Here is a 19380-nt window from a genome sequence, read left to right on the forward strand (position 1 = left end):
ATATGACACTATAATGTTATCTGAATAGAATGTTCCGAAAGCTTGTTTTCGACTTTCAAAAGAAGGGAAAAGAGATCTGCATGGTGGAGTACGATTACGGATTTGAGTCACTGTAAATGTTTTCATCAAGGCGCCTAGAAGTATATACTAAGGTGATTCAGTATGCTAGAACCACTATGCAGCCATCTTGGAAGTCTACTGTGTTTTGTTTGTAAACAAAACACAATACACTTATGTCCAAGCTTGCTCGTGATCAGTCTGTCTCTTTCACGCTTCAAGCAAATAATTCCCCTTCTGCTTTCTTCTATACTGTTTTCATATACCGCACCCCTAACCGACTTAGTGGCGAAACGGTCTCACCTAGTGTCATAGACCCGTCTTTTATTTTCATTAGAATGGCATGGTAGAATAATTGACGCGACGCGACGGGACGTGAACGTGACGTGGATGTTGATTGTGAATCGGGCTTGATCCAGCGTGCCGCATATCGTTTTCTGTCGAGGTGTAAGCGAACCACCCGAAATCCGCCAAATTCATGTTATCGTCGTCTGTTAGTAGAAAGTTCTCCTCTCGTCCTTTTAACCTTAAATCGTTCATTGAGTGATTGTATCAAAAATTTGTACAAGTTCTAACGCTAAATAGATAAGACATTTGCAATACAATTTTCATTTGCCGCAAAATGATTTTGGCAGATTGGTCAACTTGTAGTAATACTTTCTATTCACCTTGGGATATACTTCTAAGTGCCACAGTCTTCACAGCTGGCATCTCTGCTCTATTAAAATAAAATAAAAATATCTGTATAAACGTTTAGAGACGAATGAACTCTCAGAGTTTAAAGTCTCTCTAATTCAATACCTTCCTTCCTGTATAAACGTCACTTTACATGTTGTGTTTATCAATTTACGTTGATATAAACGGCTTGAGAGAATTGCGCTGATTATTGTACAAATTTAAGTTTGTGGGTGCAATAAATTGGCTTCAACATGGCACAAAGTAAAACGGACTTGATGGCTGTTTTGGCCGTACTAAAAAAGTATAATTTGAAGGTGAGAAATACCTCTATTGTAAAATTGTTTATACTTCGATACTACCGCCGGTTTTTTTCCTGTAGGGAACGGAAGATTTGTTGAAGAAGGAAGCAAGCTTGTCGGATCTTCCGGACAACGCGGCAGGGGAAGCCGATGTCAATAGCGTTCTCGCCGCTTACAAAAGTGAAGGTGATCCGGATATTTATGAAAATTCCTACATGGAACTCCGGAGGTTTGTGGACGAAGCATTGGATATTTACAAACATGAGTTGGCTCTTATCCTCTATCCGGTACTGGTGCATATGTATATCGAGCTCGTTTACAACAACCATGAAGAGCAAGCGAAGAAGCTTATATCGAAATTCGGACCGGAACAGGAATACTACTACCAAGACGAGTTGACCAAGTTGGCGATGGTAACGAAAAGAGACCAAATGAGTGGGAATGATCTAACAGACACGTTCAAATCGAACGCATTCACAATTCGCATTTCGCGAGACACGCTCTCCCTGCTGAAGCGGCATCTACACGAGAAGAAAGCGTCTGTAATTCTGAATATCGTAAACGAGCATTTGTTCTTCGACTTGTACGAAGGGGTTGCGCGTAACAAGGCACAGTGTGATGCCACTTCCGGTGCAATGATTGGTGAGGCTAAACGATTGGATAATAAGGTAAAGGTGTATTACGGTTTGCTGAAGGAGCCGGATGTGCAAACGTTGGTTCAAGCTCCGCCGGAGGAAGACGATGACATGGATCCGGATGCGCCCGATAAGCCTAAGAAAAAGAAACCCAAGAAAGATCCGTTGTTTTCGAAAAAATCCAAATCGGATCCAAACGCGCCCGCGTTGGACAGAATCCCCCTGCCGAAGTTGAAAGATGTGGATAAGATGGAGAAAATAAAGGCACTGAGGGAGGCCTCTAAGCGAGTAAATTTGGGGCCAGACTGTTTGCCCTCGGTTTGTATGTATACGTTATTGAACGCGAATTATACTGTCACTTGGTGAGTAGTCTTGTTAACATAATGCAAAGTAAATATCTTTTGAATTTGTAAATGTGTTAGCGCCGAAATTTGCGAGGACTCGAGTTTGATTGCGATTGGATTTTCGGATTCGTCCATAAAAGTTTGGTCTCTGTCGCCGATTAAACTAAGAGAAATGAAGGCTGCTGATCAGCTGAAGGAAATCGATCGTGATGCTGACGATGTGTTGATTCGTATGTTGGACGATCGCAAAGCTGAGACAAGTCGTGTGCTCCATGGTCACAGCGGTCCAGTTTATCGAAGCGCATTCTCTCCAGACAGAACATTGCTCTTATCCTGTTCAGAAGACTGCACCATTCGGCTTTGGTCCCTTCACACGTGGACATGCGTTGTGGTTTATAAAGGCCACCAGTTCGCTGTTTGGGACGTGAGATTCTCTCCTCATGGACATTATTTCGTGAGTTGTTCGCATGATAAAACTGCCCGACTCTGGGCAACGGATTCCCATCAACCTCTGCGGATATTCGCGGGTCATTTGTCAGATGTTGATGTTTGCATTTTCCATCCAAATTCAAATTACATAGCGACAGGGTCCAGCGATCGAACTGTTCGTTTGTGGGACGTTTGCGTAGGCAATCACTTGAGACTGATGACGGGACACAAGGTGAGTTTTGTTTCGAGACGAAGATTTCTATCATTAATATGTGTTATTACAGGCACCTATCTATTCGCTGGCGTTCTCTATCTGCGGTCGATATCTTGCGTCGGGTTCTGCCGATTGCCGCATTCTTGTGTGGGATTTGGCTCATGGCCATCTGATTGCGGCACTCTGTGGTCACTCTGCGTCAATCCATTCGCTCTGTTTCAGCCGAGATGGAACTGCGTTAGCTACCGGGGGTTTGGACTGCTGCCTTAAACTGTGGGACTTTTCCAAACTGTGCGAGGATATCAGCGGGGAGAACGTGAACGTCTCGCACAACCCGGATGTTCGCGATGGTGAGCCCTATCTGATGCGTTCGTTTCCGACGAAACAGACGCCCTTCATGACGCTACATTTCACAAGAAGGAATCTGCTGCTTGGCGTTGGAATATTCGAAGGGTCGGCATAAAATTGATCAATATATTTTAAAGATACAGATTACCGTAGATACTAAGGTTCTTTTATGTATGTTTTTCGATGCCTATAAAGGTTAAATTGAATAATAAAACATAAATTGGTCCAACCTAAGACGGGAAGAGGCAAAGACTTCTGTTTTGTCAGCTTGTATTGGCCTCCGAAAGTTACAGTTAGCCTGAAGCAGCTTGCAGACATGTGCTCACTTCTTCCTGAGCCACGGTTGATTTTGGTAGACTTCAACTCTCACGGACCCACCAGGGGGGAGCTGTTGAACCCCTGGCCTGCATACTGCTTACCTTTTTCTTTTTCGACTGAATCTCTATCCCTCACTTCTTCATATTCAACCGCAATACTTGGAACAACTGGGAGTTTTGTTCGCATTTTCCTTCCAAACATCAATTCCATGGGTGCTTTGCCAGTCGTTGAATGAGCGGCAGCATGATACATCATCAGATATTTCCTAAGCTCAACTCGCCAGTCCTTTCCCAACTCTTGTGCTATACGTAATCTTTTCAAAATTGAACGGTTTTGACGTTCGACCTCGCCGTTCATCTGCGGCCAATACGGTATTGTTCGTTCCAAATTAATTCCATACTCCGTGCAAAACCGTTCAAACTCATCCGAGTTGAATTGCCGTTATCTGCGCGAAGCATTTCCGGGACACCATAACGAGAAAATACAGTCAGTAGCTTTTTAATGGTAGATGTTGTAGTGATGCTGTTCATTCCAATGATTTCAAGATATCTACTATAATAGTCTATAATAACCAGGAGACTTTCCCCTTCCGGCAGTGGCCCTAAAAAATCAATTGCTATCTGTTGCCAAGGCTGGGTTGGTAGTTCTTTTCTGACTAACGGTTCCGGTGGACTTGGAGCAGACACCAAGGTACATCCACGACAAGCCTTAACAAAATTTTCAACTTGATTGTCCATTTTGGGCCACCAGACATGTGTGCGCAAATTAGCCTTCATGATTCTAATTCCAGGGTGCCCTTCATGTGCTATCTGAACTACCTGATACTGTAACTTTTCCGGTACTACGATGCGGTCACCTCTGAGTAGTACGTCATCTACTCTACAGAACTCGCTGAATGTCGGCGTAAAAAGGTAGGTTAGAGCCTTACAGTCTGTTAAAAGGTTAAACATTCTCCCGATCAAGTACGTTTGAAAACGTTCAACTCCCCATACTAATGCAAGGGCTTCATTTTCAGATTGGCAATACCTTCTTTCTGTATCGGTCAACGATTTTGAAGCAAATCCGATTACACGTGATTCGTTTTGATTGTTTGTTTGTATCAGAACTGCCCCGAGAGCATAAAGACTTGCATCGGCCATTAGTGAGGTTTCATCTTCTAGCTTGTAGAATCCCAGACAATCCGCTTTTGCTATTTTGGAGTTTATCTCTAGAAACGCTGATTGTTCAGACTCTCCCCAAACAAAAACAACTCCTTTTTGCGTTAGTCTTCTGAGTGGTTCGTCAATTGTAGCCAAATTGGGTATAAATTTTCCCATTTAATTCGCTAGACCTAAAAACGATCTTACTTCGCTTTCATTTTCAGGAATTCTGAATCCCATAACTGCTTCTCGTTTGGAATCTGAAGGAAGAATTCCTTGCTGGCTGATTTTGTATCCAAGGAAATCTTGTTGCGTTACACGAAATTGGCATTTTTCTCGATTTAAAATCACACCTTTTTCTTTAAATCTCAGTAGTACCTGTGGTGTTATAGATATTTTTATTTTATTTATTTCAATCCTCTTTAGTTTTACATTTGATTCATAAGATAACAAGATAAAATGAAAATAAAACCATTACTATACCTTGTTCAAACGAGCATCATGCTCCTCCACAGTGCTTCCTTTTATAACTACATCATCCAGATACCAATAGCAGCCTTCGCAATCGGCAAGAATTTCGTCCATTGCCCGTTGAAAAATCTCTGGCGCTGAAGCCAAACCGAAAGGCAGGCGTTTAAAGCGGTATAAACCACGATAAGTGATAAAAGTCATGATGTCTCGCGTTTCATCATCCAGCTCTAGCAGACAAAATGCATCTTTTATGTCTAAAACGGTCCACAATTTCCCTTTTCCAATTCTCATCAAAATTTCCTCGATGATAGGCATCGGATGTCGATCTCGGATCACAGCTTGGTTGACGCGCCGCAAATCCACACATAAAAGTATATCTCCATTTATTATCTTGGCTACCACCAGTGGCGATACCCACGTAGCAGGTCCCTTCTTCGCTTCAATTATATCTCTTCTCAGCAGTTCCTCTAGCTTTTTATTCACGACCACTTCCATAGGGATAGGAATGCGTCGCAACGGTTGGGAACATGGAGTGATTTCTGGATTCATCTTGATATGCACACGTACATCAACTATTTTCGAAAACGGCATGTTTGCATCGTCTCTATTCATCACCTGATTCACTTCATGGCCAACTTTCAAAACACCAAGTTGCTTAGAAGTAGTATCGCCCAACAAGTAACGCTGACCGCCTGATACTACGAAAAACTCTGCTTCCACTGAACGAGATCTTACTTTCACGATGGTCTTGAAAAATGCCAACATTTTCAACGGAGTATCACTACCGTACGCTTTCAAGATTCTGTTGCTTCCTCTTACGCATTCTTGAACGTTGATTTCATTGGCCTTGAGAAAATCCCAGGTTTTAACCGTGATTAAATTCGCTTCCGGTCCTAAAACGACGAACCTCTCCGTATCGATGCCTCCTAGTTGACAAATGATTACATTCGTGTCGTTTCCGGTGTAAAAACTGTAGTACACTTTCCCCGGACAATCAGTGGAAGACTCATCCTTGACGGGGCTTGATGGTGTATTATCAGTAATAGCTCGAACTTTATTCCGTATCTGTACAGCTGAATCAGGGCGCTTTCGGCAAAACTTCGCAAAATGATTGAGTCTCTGACATTTGTGGCAAACCAGTCCTTTCGCCGGACACAAAGGAGTGTTGGAGATGTGCCCGTATCGTCCATATGCAAAACACTTCGTGTTGTCCTCTTTATTGTCAACAAAGGGTATTAAAAACGGGGTGAAACGTTTGTTGAAACGACTTTGCTTGCGATAATTTTTAGCTTTATCTTGCTCTAGGATTCTTCGAACCTCCACCGAACTGCCATGAGCCTGTGAACTTCCGTTATTTAACTCTTTCTGTTGGATGCGCACGCTTTCTCAAAGCTCGCCTAAAACTTCAATCCCGGAGAGTGACTGGTCTCGTTCTAAGATCTTCCGGCGAAGCTCTGAGGAAGAGCAACCCTCGACAATTACGTCTATTAACATTATTTCCTTTCTTATCTCGTTGGAATATTTATCCAAACCACAATCCATCAGTTGCTGTCGCAAACGTAGGACGAAATGTGCGAAACGTTCGTTAACATCCTGCTTCATATTGCGCAATTTGTGTCTTTCGAGCACGTCTTGCTTACGCGGTTTGAAAAACGCATCCAATCTCTCGATGGCTACATCGAACCATGGTTTTTCAATTAGAACCATCGAAAACTCTTCGGTGCCTTCAAGGCTTCGAAAAACCTTCTGTAGCTGGGTTCCTCCCAGGTGCAGCATTTTGGCACGCATAGTTTTCTGCTCGGTGATGATATATGAATATGAAATAGCATTGTAGAGACCCTTTCCAATCTTGCCACTCTTTGGCCATTTTTGCGGTCTCCATCTGCTCGCACCTAAACATTGGCAACGGACGATTCTCATCCATCTGCAAAACGAGATTATAATTAGATAGATTTAAAGCACTATAGCTTTAAATGATTTTTCTATATTCAAGCACTCTAGCTTTAAAATCACTATTCTCTGTTTTCTGGCATTAAGAAGAGAATATTAATGCACTCTAGCTCTAGTTTCATACTCAGGCGCTCTAGCACAAAATATTACGATCATTTATATCTAGGCTCTCTAGCACTAGACTTTACATAATCAATTTCTAGGCACTCTAGCTCTAGTTGTTAAAACCATCCAGGCACTCTAGCACTGAACATTATAACTTGATTCTAGGCACTCTAGCACTATGTATTAAGTAGTTAATGTAGTTAAGCGTTATAGCAGCCATTAGGCTCTTCAATGCAGAATTTCATACATATTATGCACTAGCACTATGCCAGAAGTCAATTCCACCACACTCAAAAACAATAATAATACATCATATTTACCTTCAACGGATCCGCTTTCTTCTCCTCGTCGCCAATTATAGCGTATGTTATACCGAGAATAATAGGATATCAATAAATAACGGAATATGTTTCAGAATCGCGCTTCATTATTCGTATTCAAAATATATAACTTCTGTGTTTCTCGAATCCTCGTGTCTATCTGTCAAAGTCGAACTTCTTCTTCCATCCTGTTGCATTTCCGTCCATGCACGCTTATCTGAAAATATACAGCACTTACATATAATAAGACCAAAGTGTTAAAGGGAATATTATGCGATACCCTACATTCACGGGAATGAGAATCGAACCCGAAGCCCCTCATCTTGACGAGCGCCATGCTAACATGGGGACCTCACCTCATGTAACTGAATAAGTTTGATGTCCTTCCAGGAACCAGTATAAGAAAAATCTTCATACATAAACATTTCCATCGCACTTCTAGGTGGATTGACACTATTTTCGTAACTATAATCATGATAAAATCATTCAAGACACTTACATGTTGTCAAATTATTTGAAATTATTGAGAAATAGATTTTTAAACAAAATTTTAATTAAACTGACCAGACGTCCCGCGTTACGCGGGACAGTCCAGCATTTCAACAATGTGTCCCGCGCTAGGTTACGTCCTGCGAAACGACCCGCATTTTGCAAAAGAAGCGGAAATGTCCCGCGATCAATATATTTAATATATTTCAATATTACAATTTGATCATGTTGATTTTCTTTTCAGACGAAAAGTTCATTTTCGGTCCCCTGGATCGGTCGGGACTCAACGTGTTAAATAAGCCGGAGGAACTAGTGTAGGTACAGGAAGAAGTTTGATGAAATATCATAAATGAAGTGCCTGACGGACTTACGGCCTAAACCATGGTCGCAATTCGCCGGAAAGAAGTTTTTTACCAGCACCTCCAGTTAATCCTTCTGGGTGATTGCCTACCGCTCAGACACGGCCGGCCTCGTATGACGCTTTCATATAAAAATGTCCATTTTGGCCAGATCCTTTTTCGATAAACCGTAGCCCTACGCGGATTTTGGACGGAAAGACCCCGGAAGAGGTGTGGACAGGGAAGAAATCCTTCGTAGGTCACCTGAAGATCTATTACGAGATTTTTTCTTAAAGAAAGACGACAAATAATCCATTTTATAGCTCTTGCCAATCACGCAGTTGTTCAGAATGTTTTTAATGTATATTTTAACTTAAATATAGCTTACTTAAGATTAAACCATGATTATTGACAATTTTCTTTTTAAGTTCTTGATCACTTTTCAAACGGTAACTAATCTTAGCTATGGGCGTAATTATTTCTGTTTGCAAATGAAAATATGAAAACTGGGTACAAACAATATTTGGGAGAAGTATTATTGAGTCACTATGTTACAAGGAAGTGAAACAACGGTGAAGTATGTAAATTTATAAGAATGAGGAAACGCTATCCATCAGTTATCAAAATTATAATTAACTAGCTCTACCCTGCCACGCTTTGCTGTGGCACATTGTGGTTGCATGGTTGAGTTGAAATATTCATTTTTTTATGTTGTAACAACAATCCTAGATGTGTTTGGTTGTTTTGTATATTGTATCATAGTTTGAGCTCAGTCGGTTCCGTACTTTTCAAGTATTAACGCGCACACAAACGAACACAAAACTTATATATATATATATAGAGATAGATGAGGGGAATCGCTAAATTTTGAATCACTTCGAAACACAATTTCAGTTCATGATTTTGTCAATCACGTGGACAAAAGATGTTTCCTTCACATAGAACACAAATTCATTACTGAATAGTCGATTTTCATTAGAAGCTCAATTTCAGCACGAAACGCTGGTCATATATGAAATCATTTTTCTTCCAAATTTCCAATTTTTTAATGCCGTAGCAACACTCCTTGAAGTGAATTGTATATTGTGTCCAACTTTGAGCTCAATCGGTTCCGTACTTTTCGAGTTTTTGACGCGTACACAAATGAACAGAACATTTTTATATATATAGAGACTAGCTGACTCGGTAAACTTTGTCCCGCCCAAAATTTATTTTTCGTTATCACATTCACGTTTTCTTACTAAGTGCCCGTTCATGGGTCAATCGCAGAAGTGTTCATTGGTTGATCTTCTAATCTACACTTTAAAATTACCTTATACTATAAAATTCCTAGTACTTCTACCAAAACTCGTCATTATAATATTATTATTAGGGGATTTTTCAGACACAATTCTCGTTCAAGATTTTCCAACCACTTGCAAATAACATGTTTCTCCGTTACATGGAATCAATGTTTGATACAGAAAATATGATAGAATAAAGACAGCCCCAAATCGGCCAATTCTTTCCTCGAGTTTTGCTCTTATCAACACATTCGGCGATCCATTTTTATTTATATAGATAGAAGAAGCTATAGGAGTGAGTTTTGTCACATTAAAATCAATTTCCACTTTCGAACAAACATCAATTTCGTTAGCGCAAACATCAAATGGACTAACAACGCTTTTCACTATGAAATTGTAGAACATATGGGAATTGAATTTTCGCAAATTTTCTCATTTTCTTCAGAGTTTTCCGAAAATTTTCAATTGTTTGTTTGGTTGAAATATGTTTGATTGAAATATGTGTTTTAATTTTTTGGAACCCCCCCCCACCATTCCAGAGGATGGAGGGGTGTCATACCATCATAGAAACATTTCTCGTACCCAAAAACCCTCACATCCCAAGTTTGGTTCCGTTTGCGTGATTGATTCTCGAGTAATGCAGCCTCCCCTTAGGGAGGGGGAGGAGTGTCAAACCACCATAGAAACATCTATTGCCCCCTACAACCTCCATATACCGAAATTGGTTCCATTTGCTTGATTCGTTCTTGATTTATACAGAAACTTATGCTTTATCTTTATGGTAGCCCTCTCTCTCTCTCTCTCTTAGAGAGGGGGGAGGAGTGTTGATTCACGATAGAAACCTCCACATGCCAAATTTGGTTCGATTTGCTTGATTAGTTTTCGAGTTATGCAGAAATTTGTGTTTCATTTGTATGGCAGCCCCCCTTAGAGAGTGGGAGAGGAGTGTCGAACCACCATCGAATCGTTCATTGATCCCTAGAACCTCTATATACCAAGTTTGACCTTCACATGCCGAATTTTGCTTCATTTGCTTGATTGGCTTTCAAGGTATGCAGAAATTTGTGTTTCATTCGTATGGTAGCCCCCCCTTAGAGAGGGAGAAGAAGTGTCTAATGATCATAGAAATATTTATTGCACCCTAAAACCTCTACATGCCAACTTTGGTTTCGTTTGCTTGATTAGTTCTCGAGTTATGCATAAATTTTTGTTTCATTTGTATGTATGGCAGCCCCCCCTTAGAGAAGGAGGAGGAGTGTCTACTCACCATAGAAATGTTTCTTGCCCCCTAAAACCTTTACATGCCGAATTTTGCATCATTTGCTTGATTGGTTTTCGAGGTATGGAGAAATTTGTGTTTCATTCGTATTCAATCGTAATGAGATAAAACAACTAGAAGTAACGCTATCGTGAATTTTGCACATTCCGTTGAAAGATGACAGTGGCAGTTCCCGAAATAGGCAAGCAGCACTTATCTAAAACTTATATCCCCAGCAGTTGATTTATCAGGTCCTGCCCACGAATGCGACCCGGTATAGACGCAAAACGATCGGGATAAAGTATGTTTATCAATATCGGTGGCAGAACAAAGGCATGATTATAAACAGCTTACACGTGAGTTATATGTGTTTGGCGATAAATCCAACGCATAGTGCTGTAAGATAAGATTATCTTACCTATAAAAGGCCAAAGCCATTTCACCACACCCATGTTTCAATTTAGTGCCAAAAATGAAACTGGTCGCAACGTTTGCATTTTTCATAAGTGTAATTACGCTTAGTGAGTGGCAAAATGTTGATCCAAAAATTGAACGCTAATCGTTGTTTTTGTCGATCTTAGGTTACACTCTGCCAGTGGAATCGAAACCATGGACGCTCATTCCTGACGGCGAAGGGCGCATGCGTATGGTGAATATCGATCCGACGAATATACCAACTGAGGAGCATGTGGGTGAACCACGATTTAATCCAGCGAATGATGTGGTGTTTCGTCTGTACACTAGGCGCAATCCGGTTCATTCCCAAGATCTGCTATGGTACGATGCCACGTCTATCACAAACTCAAATTTCAACCCCGCTCATCCGACACGATTCCTGATCCATGGATGGCTCGAAGGTGAGGATGCTACCCTGCACTATATGATCAAGGATCACTATCTACGAGTTGGTGACTTCAACGTGGTTGCTGTCGATTGGGGGTCTGGATCGCAAACCATCAACTACAAAGCAGCTCGCAATCGCGTCGGTGGCGTGGGAATGATTGTGTCTCGGTTAATCGATGTAATTCGGTCTTCCACCGGACAGGCTCAAAGTCTGATAAACATTATTGGATTCAGCCTGGGAGCGCACGCTGCCGGCAATGCGGGCAAGCACCAAAACGGGCAATTAAATACCGTCATTGGTTTGGATCCAGCTGGCCCACTTTTTTCATCGGGACAGGCCGACATATTGACGAGCAGTGATGCACTTTACACTGAAGCGATATACACCAATGCAGGAAGGTTGGCATTCGATGGCCCATTGGCACAGGCCAACTTCTATCCCAACGGTGGACGGTCCCAGCCCGGTTGCATCTTGGATTTAATCGGAATTTGCGCCCATAATCGGGTCAACGAGCTCTTCGCGGAATCAGTCTCTACGCAGACGCACTTCATCGCTGTGCCTTGTGCTACTTACGACGAGATTCGGAGAGACCGATGTACCGGCGTCGGACCGGCGGCAAGAATGGGAAGCGAGCCCTCGAATCGGGGGCGAGGTGTTAGTGGATTGTACACCTTGAGTACGAACTCGAGATATCCGTTTGCGAGGGGGTGAAAGGGGAGAGAGACTAACAAAAATATGACTGATATTATTTGCATTTACGTTATAGTAAAATAAAAATTACACGTGATATTTTCTATTAAAAATGTTCTGAATTTTAATTGATGTGCAATCATTCTCAATCCTTTTATAACAATTTGTTATTTTTTCAAATTCTAAAGTCAGAAGACAGATATCGGTAATAAGGATGTCACAATAACTGTTCTCAAGATCGAGAAGGTAACTGACAAGGTCCTGATCTGAGTCCGAAGAAAACAAGAGCGTTTTGATCAAAACATGGGTTTTGATCCCAACATGGTCCATGGTGATAAGGCCGATGAGCGTTGATCGAGTAATACCATGAGATCTGGCAGCATCTTTTTTCTACATGCCCTGCTTAACTCAACTGTGGTTCTGGTTGTACAGCTGAATATCAGTTCAGCTCTGCCGTTTTGTGTTCCAAACATGAACACGAGGCATCTACAAAAAATAACAACGCATTTTCCCTTCGGTGAAGCACAAACCAGGTGTCGGTTTTACCCTGACTGAGAGCGTCGGCTTACCCCAAGTGGACTCAAAATTTCAAAACCTGCGACGAAACATGACAACTAGGTTCTTACAAACATTTGTTTTTCGTATCATGTAAGTATTTTCTGAGCTTTCTGAGCATTTTCTGAGTTTTCTGAGCATTTTCTGAGCTTCAGCAAACTTTAATAACGTTTATTAATCAGACTTAATTACTTATAATCTAACGTTTACACAGTCAAATTTAACCTTAAAATAATTTTTTTTTCTTTTCATAATTAAGAATCACAATTCTATAATGACTGAATCTAACACTAGATTGATTGGATAGGCCAGGATTTGAGGGTTTTGTCGACAAACATATTTCATTGCCGAAAATTTTGAGATGGCATAATACGAAGATTTATATCATTCAATTTGAAATGTGTAGAGAGTTAAAAACTGGAAAAAGTAGATTTGATAGCAGGAGTATGATATGTCGCATGAAATGAATTAAATTTATGGTTTATTTTATTCATCAAGAGACTATATTTCAGTCCTGATATTGTTCAAATACTAACAGTAATGAATTATTTGAAGCGCCCCAGCGGTCTTAGGCTTTCTTTCGATTTATAATTTTACGCAACATAACTGTTTCCTTCAACGTACAACTCTCGACTCTTTCTTTTTCTCTCTTCTCCTAATGCTTCACTGAGGATGTACATTTGCCTAAAACTAAAACTGTTACATAAAATTATACATTTCCCAAATTATAACCTAGCGTTTATTCAGGTTCCAACATGGTTTTGAACAGTTTTTCTGCTGTCAGGTTGTTATTTGTTCTTTGTTTCTAATTTGATTGTTAACTGCTTTACGGTTGGAGAATAAATATATAATAGAATACTTTTCACTGCTAGGCCGCTGCTAGTATGCTGTGCTAGATGGTAGGAAAATCACAAAAAGGTGCAGGAGTGGAACTTGCGATGTAATGTTTCCCTCTCTTCGGGAACTAAACACAGGACGTAATAGAAAAAAAAACCATTTTTTATTTATCTCCGTCATTTAATTACCTCATCAACTCATCAACCAATCAGGAGTCGAGTTTCGCGTGATCCGAGTTGGACAGAAAACTGGTCCCTAATCGACTACTTTATCGTCATGTCTCGTCTCAGTTCAACACAATGCTTTCGAGCATTGATAAGCAACCCACCCACCTTATCATAGAATACCCCGAACAATGATCAAATGTAACGCAAGGCTAATCCCTCTCCCCCTCATGTTACGTAACGCTAACATAATCGTATGAAAAATTTTCATAAGGTTTTAGATTTCATTAAATAATGAAAATATCAACGTAGAAAATCAGATATCAGCCCAGACCGGAATCAAAGGTTCTTCGAATGAAGTTAGGAAATTATTGCTCACATCTGTTGGGATTTCAAACCGTGATTGGCTGAGAGGAACAGGAGCTTTCTTAAGAATTCCAAAAATACGCTCTCAAATTCCAAGAATAGGGGAAAGTAGCCCTAATCCGATCGGTAGTCTTGAACCTACCTCCTCTTGGATATCGGAAATGGCGCCATCTACCGAACTTTTAGTAGTGTCAAATGAAAGGTGTCATAACACTGACAATTTTAAAGTGTGGTGACCATTTTTTTGCTCCATTTATTCCAGCGTTTTGACGGCATTAATTTTTTTAACCCTTTCGTTACGAGCGTCGTCTATAGACGACATCCGCGCGACGAGCTGTGTGTACGAGCGTCGTCTTTAGACGACATGAAATTGATACTGCTCTTTGATCACCCCAGCGCGTGTGCATACTTTTCGGCGCAGTGCTCCGTACAGGGGTAACACTTCGGCGGAGCACACTGCCGTAATGAAAGGGTTAAAGAGTGTCGATAAGATAGATTTTTGACCAGTACGGAAAATGAGTTAAATGTTCTTTTAGACAACGAAAAATTACAAAACTAGGCTATTTCGATTGCTTATGGTCTACTCTTCAAAACAAGCTATATAAATTGAATTGACGTGAACTATGGATCGGGACGGCTCGGGACAATGACGAAAACGTGGATCGGAACGACCACACAAAAAAATGATAACGATGATTTTGCTATAGAAGCGCGGATCAGGACGACCGTTCAGTAAAGAGGTCGAATTGATAAAAAATGCGGATCGGGACGACTGCACAAACAAGTGCGGCTCGGGACGATCATGTGAAAAAATGATAATGATAAAAGTGCGGATCGGAACGACCGTGCCGTGAAAAAATGGAAGTTTAATTATGTGCGGTTCTACACGACCTATGGAACACAGAAAGATACTAGCGGAGTGAGTTTGAAATTGAGAAACACTTGATATATTAAATTTTCATAACTTTTTTATCGTTTTGGTCGTTTGTCCGCTCAGCCACCACAGCAAGAAATCATACTAATCTTATAGTGTATTCAGCCATGTATCAATTTAGACTTTTTCTTAACGAATCTTAATGTCTGGTGAACCTGTTCACGAGTTAATAAGGTGCTTCTATGAATAATGGATAACGGTACTCAGTATAATTAGCGTGGAAACATAAGAGAATAGTCACTATTCTAAATAGCTACGATACATCGGATACAACAGGATGAACGAGGCGGCAACGTCTACGTTAGTAATGCAATTTTTATTTTAAACTACGATATGGATAGAGAAGGAGTACCAAGATGTGTACGAAAGTTGGTGGAATGTCTTGTAGGTTCATTGCCTTTATTCGAGAGATTTTCACCCGTAGGCTGGTTCGTAAGACTTGAGTATATTCTCGTGTGATATACACGAAGGAGAATTACAAAATATATTTGTTATATAAAAACACATTGTTCAGTCATTGCATATTAAAAATTCACAAGAGATAAACAGATCTTATTTAGCTTTCACAATCGTACATGGTATATGCAGTGATGTATGCTCTTTTAGGGGAAATTTATACAGACCAGCACCAGTGGTTAGCGTCCCAAACCATCATGCCGGGAGTTCGGGTTGCACATGCAGTCAATGCTTGCACCAGCACCGTCACGTCAAATGTCAAACGAATGATTTATTCAATGTTATTCATGGTGTCGCCATCTACAACAATTTTGAATTGCAATGTCCTCTTTCAAATCAGCATGCCTAGAATCAGTTCTGAATTTAGAAAAAATCAGTGAAAATCATTGAACTATATTATTTAAATGCCTAAAACCTGTAGTCCCGACCTTTTTTTAACAATAATAATATATAGACTGTTTTTCTCAGCTAATCGTGAATAAATTTTGACTGAGAAATTTGAAACTGGGAGATATGTTGGCATAAAAAATGCAGTCAAAATCAAAACAAAAGCAGAGACACAAAGCCCAGACAAAAACCCAACGAGCCGTCCGTCTCCGTCAATTATTCTTTTCTACAAATCCTACCGGTCGTTTTCGTTGAACGTATGCTGACGGGTCGTTACGTTGCCGGAGTATGTGAATGTTTTCATATGAATTGCATGGTAGAATAACTGACGTAACGGAACGTGACGGGACGTGAACGTGACGTGGATGTTGTATGTGAATCGCACTTTACATCGTTAAACTCTTTGATAATGGTTTGGTGGCCCTGAAAAGGACTGCTTTGTTTGGTTGTCGGGTATTGTTTGTTCACTCCACCAGTGTTTACCGAGTAATGATGACAGAAGGATGGTAAACAGTCGGTGGTTGGCGTATCAGATAGAAGATCCTGAAGTGGAACGAGATATGATGAAAACCGCCCTCTGAGATCCTAGACGAGATGCCTCCTGTGATATGTATGGAAGGAAAAAAGGAAAAAAACCTCACCAATGTAATATAAGATAATTACTAATACCGAACACAATTATCAATTTTTCTCATCAGTAAAAACATATTGCTTTAATATAGAGAAAACATATTTTAAATCTAAACTTTCCTTAGGTCTAAACTTTCCTTGGGTGAAAATGAACACAACAAAACAGACAGCTTAAACCAAACGACCCGTTCTCAAGCGGGAACACACTTTGGTTTTTATTTATGAAAATTGAAATAAATCGTTTCATATATCAAATCATATTTAACGCAACTGCTACCATATACAATTTTACTTTTACATTTGTGCTAAATGTTTCACAATCCTATCACTCACCCTACTTGCAATATAAAAATGTCCCCGACTTGCATATATTTGTAATGCCGATTTCCCCCAGGCAGCTTGGTTTTGATGTCTCTGTTAGGGATCCGCCACATGTTTCGTCAATTTCGACCAATCAGAATTGGGTATTTCCGTTAGGATAGGGGTTAAGATTTTTCAATTGTTCGATAGTTAGTTTCATGACATATATTATTTTTTTCAATATGAAAAATTGTTATGGAGTGCCGGAACCGATGACTGAGCAATAAGCGTTTGAAATTGGACAATTTTCGAGATGTACTCGATTTACGATTTTCAATTTGTACCCCAATATGTTCCCGAAAGACGTATTCCTACGTCAAAAACGTCTTCTTGATGAGATCATTTGTTGGTATTCGAAGAATATTTTAAAAGGGGCCTACTTTAAATAATAACTGAATTAAAATAAATGGAGAAACTCTCCAATTATTTGCAATAAACAAGTCTGTCTATACGAACAATGACAAAACAACAATACATGTTCTAAATAAGATCATTCTTTATCACAAGCTAAATGTACCATATAATTAATTAAATGTAAAGTTTTTCTGGGGAATGCTGATTCCTTCGAAATGCATTTCCTTTTTGAAATTTTCAGAAGATGGAAGAATGACTCAATATACTTTCTCGATAAAACAATAAATTCGCTCAAGAAACTATCCTCTCGCGAATGGAGATCGCGAGTTTGTCATCAGCAGATATACACCGCTTACCCCCCGACCATGGTTAGATGGCTCACCGCCCATGTTAGCGTATGGTCCACTAGAAGTACACCGGGCACTCAAAATTTCTTCATAGTTTGCACAACGCATTGCGACAAAGTGACTCGTAGTGGAAACCGACTCAGCGAAGAGTTCATTTACTCTATTATGGGCACATATACCGGCAAGATCCAAAAAACAGCCAGGCTGCGAGCGTCCTCCATTTGGGTAGAAATTTGCCTGCGCCAATGGGTAGTCGAACGCCAGCTGTCCTGCGTTGGTGTAGATCGCTTCGGTATAAACAGCATCACTGCTCGTCAGTATATCTGCCTGACCTATCGAGAACAACGGTCCGGCCGGATCTAGTCCGATAACTGAATTGATCAGTCCATCCTGCTTCTTCCCAGCGTTCCCTGCGGCGTGAGCACCCAGACTAAATCCAATGACATTGATCATGCTGCGGGGTTGCCCCGTAGCGTATCGAATCACATCGATCAGCCGGGACACAATCATTCCCACAGCGGCAACCCGATTACGAGCGGCAATGTAGTTTATAGTTTGTGATCCTGCCCCCCAATCGACATTGATCACGTTGACATTCCCGACACGCAAATAGTGATCTTTGATAACCCAGTGCAAGGTGGCTCCCTCACCTTCTATCCAACCATGAATCACAAATCGTGTTGGATTGGCAGGATCAAAATTTGATTTTTTGATCGTATCCATATCATTCCACTTCAGGAGCTGATTATGAACAGGGTTGCGTCTGGTGTGCAATCGGAACACAACGTCTAGCTCCGGATTGAAGAGGGTATCAGCTTCATTCTCTCCAGCAGGCACATCAAGGGGATTGATATTTACCATGCGCATGAAACCGGCTCCGTCCGGAATCAAAGTCCAAGGTTTTCCATTGGTCGGATGACAGCTACCTGAGGTAGGTTTAAATTTTTTTGAACTATTCAAAATTTGAATCTTTTTCTAATACTTACTTATCGTAGCAAATGCAACCAATGCACTCAACATTACTATGAGTTCCATATTGAAGAGGAAATACTCGAGTTTTCATATCATGAGCGTTGTCCACCATTTTATACAATGGTTTACCATCGCTAATCTTATCGTAAAAATCTAAAATAAATTATTTTTACTCTGGGATTTGCAAAAGAGCTTCTGTAAGACGTCTGAATGTTGAACGGAGTCTTTTTTATGAAGGTTTTATCAATGACGATAAGGATTCAGAAACGGCGACAAACGATCTCATTGTTCGACATGCAGTTCGAAGAAATTTGTAATTCTGGGCGTAACATTTGCATATCATGTCAGCATATTCACAAAAAATGGATTACAATTATTTCAAATTCTCCCTATGAATGGTGATGTGAAGGGACATCCATCCCTATCACAAATCCAAAATATAACGAAGTTCATTTTTGTGAAAGTATACTGAATAAGTAACATCTAAATTCCCGGATGCAATATTTTTTTTTATCACTTCATCATTCATTTTAGTGTGAACCTATTTCACATCCGGATCGTCAGATACGACAGTGTTGGATAAAACAGTAAAATAAGGTGGCAAAAATTTATCTGACGTAATGCAGTTGGAACCGAAAAATGTGGGTGTTTCCATGCTCACACAACATTGGGGAATGTGCGTCAGTACCCTATCGTCGTTGATGCCTCTAAACCGTTCCAATCTAATGCAATCTTATCGCAAATCATTGTTTTCGAAAATTGCATTCCATTCCAATTGAAGTCTGGGGGTGAAAAAAACTGTCGGAATA

At 40.4% G+C, this 19380-nt stretch overlaps 5 protein-coding genes across 5 annotated transcripts in view; 2 read left to right on the plus strand and 3 right to left on the minus strand.

Moving 5' to 3' along the window:
- Window positions 1-792: 792 nt before the first annotated feature.
- LOC129767537 (transcription initiation factor TFIID subunit 5) lies at window positions 793-3256 on the plus strand. The gene is made up of 4 exons (XM_055768543.1): window positions 793-1049; window positions 1115-2031; window positions 2092-2674; window positions 2727-3256. Exons 1-4 carry the CDS (start codon window positions 987-989, stop codon window positions 3117-3119), a joined length of 1956 nt encoding a protein of 651 aa, XP_055624518.1. The 5' UTR covers window positions 793-986; the 3' UTR covers window positions 3120-3256.
- A 1682-nt stretch (window positions 3257-4938) lies between these two features.
- LOC129765877 (uncharacterized protein K02A2.6-like) lies at window positions 4939-6720 on the minus strand. Its single transcript, XM_055766315.1, has 2 exons — window positions 6425-6720; window positions 4939-5953 (listed from the first exon to the last, which is right to left on the minus strand). The coding sequence occupies exons 1-2, from the start codon at window positions 6718-6720 to the stop codon at window positions 4939-4941; spliced, it is 1311 nt and encodes a 436-aa protein (XP_055622290.1).
- Window positions 6721-7505: 785 nt separating this feature from the next.
- LOC129767891 (lipoprotein lipase-like) overlaps window positions 7506-19380 on the minus strand; it is a 46455-nt gene continuing 34580 nt past the window's right edge. The window contains exon 4 of the transcript XR_008741592.1: window positions 7506-7524. The gene's annotated coding sequence lies outside the window, so the exon portion shown is untranslated. The remainder of the gene's footprint in view (window positions 7525-19380) is intronic.
- On the plus strand, window positions 11140-12308 carry LOC129767889 (pancreatic triacylglycerol lipase-like). The gene is made up of 2 exons (XM_055769142.1): window positions 11140-11196; window positions 11257-12308. The coding sequence occupies exons 1-2, from the start codon at window positions 11148-11150 to the stop codon at window positions 12228-12230; spliced, it is 1023 nt and encodes a 340-aa protein (XP_055625117.1). The 5' UTR covers window positions 11140-11147; the 3' UTR covers window positions 12231-12308.
- LOC129767890 (pancreatic triacylglycerol lipase-like) lies at window positions 16728-18901 on the minus strand. Its single transcript, XM_055769143.1, has 2 exons — window positions 18586-18901; window positions 16728-18525 (listed from the first exon to the last, which is right to left on the minus strand). Exons 1-2 carry the CDS (start codon window positions 18632-18634, stop codon window positions 17552-17554), a joined length of 1023 nt encoding a protein of 340 aa, XP_055625118.1. The 5' UTR covers window positions 18635-18901; the 3' UTR covers window positions 16728-17551.

The sequence above is a fragment of the Toxorhynchites rutilus genome, chromosome 2, assembly GCF_029784135.1.
Source record: "Toxorhynchites rutilus septentrionalis strain SRP chromosome 2, ASM2978413v1, whole genome shotgun sequence".
NCBI lineage: Eukaryota > Metazoa > Arthropoda > Insecta > Diptera > Culicidae > Toxorhynchites > Toxorhynchites rutilus.

Excerpts from the sequence above, each read along its gene's own strand:
- LOC129767537 (XM_055768543.1), top strand. The coding sequence starts at position 987 with ATGGCACAAAGTAAAACGGACTTGATGGCTGTTTTGGCCGTACTAAAA. Across the intron at positions 2,032-2,091 it reads GCGAATTATACTGTCACTTG|CGCCGAAATTTGCGAGGACT; the intron begins GTGAGTAGTCTT and ends TAAATGTGTTAG. Across the intron at positions 2,675-2,726 it reads GACTGATGACGGGACACAAG|GCACCTATCTATTCGCTGGC; the intron begins GTGAGTTTTGTT and ends GTGTTATTACAG.
- LOC129765877 (XM_055766315.1), bottom strand. The coding sequence starts at position 6,720 with ATGCGTGCCAAAATGCTGCACCTGGGAGGAACCCAGCTACAGAAGGTT. Across the intron at positions 5,954-6,424 it reads GAGATAAGAAAGGAAATAAT|CCCCGTCAAGGATGAGTCTT; the intron begins GTTAATAGACGT and ends TACACCATCAAG.
- LOC129767889 (XM_055769142.1), top strand. The coding sequence starts at position 11,148 with ATGAAACTGGTCGCAACGTTTGCATTTTTCATAAGTGTAATTACGCTT. Across the intron at positions 11,197-11,256 it reads CATAAGTGTAATTACGCTTA|GTTACACTCTGCCAGTGGAA; the intron begins GTGAGTGGCAAA and ends TGTCGATCTTAG.
- LOC129767890 (XM_055769143.1), bottom strand. The coding sequence starts at position 18,634 with ATGGAACTCATAGTAATGTTGAGTGCATTGGTTGCATTTGCTACGATA. Across the intron at positions 18,526-18,585 it reads GGTTGCATTTGCTACGATAA|GTAGCTGTCATCCGACCAAT; the intron begins GTAAGTATTAGA and ends AACCTACCTCAG.